General features: G+C 41.0%; 1 protein-coding gene across 1 annotated transcript in view; it reads left to right on the top strand.

Annotated features, from left to right (window-relative positions):
* Positions 1 to 1,254, top strand: part of atp9a (ATPase phospholipid transporting 9A) — a gene marked incomplete at its 5' end in the record, with an annotated part of 73,016 nt that overhangs the window by 43,359 nt on the left and 28,403 nt on the right. The window contains 1 exon segment of the mRNA XM_014032834.1: positions 318 to 462. Coding sequence (XP_013888288.1) covers positions 318 to 462 — 145 coding nt within the window.

The following is a 1,254-nucleotide window of genomic DNA, read 5'->3' as shown; positions in this document are numbered from 1 at the left end:
GTGTGTGTGTGTGTGTGTGTGTGTGTGTGTGTGTGTGTGTGTGTGTGTGTGTGTGTGTGTCTGTGTGTGTGTGTCTCACCTCCATCTCATCGACTTCTATCTTTATGAAACTGTGACATGTTTTTGACGTGATGCACAATAATATCAGCTCCACTGTAGCGTCTGTGGAAGTGGTATCTGTGGTTCCAGTGACTTTTTAAACCACAGCTGGAGTTAAACTGTGAGTTAGGTGAAAGCGCTCRACAACCACCTCCTAAAATCAGTTGGATGTGGTGGCCGAGGCTGCTCACCTGTCTCCTCTGTCGGCTTTCTGCCAGGTTTGTCTGAAGTATTACGAGTACGAGTTCATGGAGCTGGCCTGTCAGTGCCCCGCTGTGGTTTGCTGCCGGTGCACCCCCACCCAGAAGGCTCAGATAGTCCGTCTGCTGCAGGAGCACACGGGCAAGCTCACCTGCGCCGTGGGTGAGTTAAAAAACAGCTAAAAAGTAGAGCATAAGTTTGCTGAATTTAGCAGAATTAAATTGAAAAAGCTCAAAAAATGTATAATTAGCTTATGAAGCTAACTTTTGCTAATAAAAGCTACAATTTTGCTAAATTTGTAACAAATAGTTGAATATAGAAGAAAGCAACTGGAAGAAACATAAATAGCACAAATTAGCAGAAAAAAGTATAACAAAGCAGAAAAAAGCAGAATAATAGCAGAAAGAAGTAGAATTTTAGCTAATATAGCAGCAAAACAGCTAAAGTTAGCATAAAAATAAGCTAAAAGTAACACACTCAAGTTAAAGGTAGCACCCAGATGTTGAAATGGTTGTAAAATTTTCAAAATTAGCAGAAAAAAAAAACATAAAACTACAAAAAAATGATAATTTCAAGTAAAATAGGAAAAAACAGCCGAAGTTTTCAGTAAACAGCTAAAAAGTAGCTGGAAACATTTTAATTAGCATAAGAATGCATAAAGAGCACAGTTTTGCTGAATTTAGCAGAAGAAAGGTGGAATAACTCCAAAAAATGTGTTATTGGCTTAGAAAGCTAACTTTGGGTAATAACAACTAAAACGATATTTGTTGCAAATGGCTGAATATCGAATACCTCCTCAATCCCACCAACATGCCTTCTGTTGAGGAAGCTGAGCCTGGGGACTTTGGGTTGGGCTCTCCAATCTCTGGTGCTGAGGTCACTGAAGTGGTCAAAAGCCTCCTCGGTGGCAGGACCCCGGGGGTGGATGAGATCTGCCCGGAGTTCCTCAAGGCT

Source organism: Austrofundulus limnaeus, unplaced genomic scaffold, assembly GCF_001266775.1.
Source record: "Austrofundulus limnaeus strain Quisiro unplaced genomic scaffold, Austrofundulus_limnaeus-1.0 Scaffold1550, whole genome shotgun sequence".
Taxonomy (NCBI): Eukaryota; Metazoa; Chordata; class Actinopteri; order Cyprinodontiformes; family Rivulidae; genus Austrofundulus; species Austrofundulus limnaeus.
The sequence above is the reverse complement of the archived record's forward strand: the minus strand, read 5'-3'. Positions and strand labels throughout refer to the sequence as shown.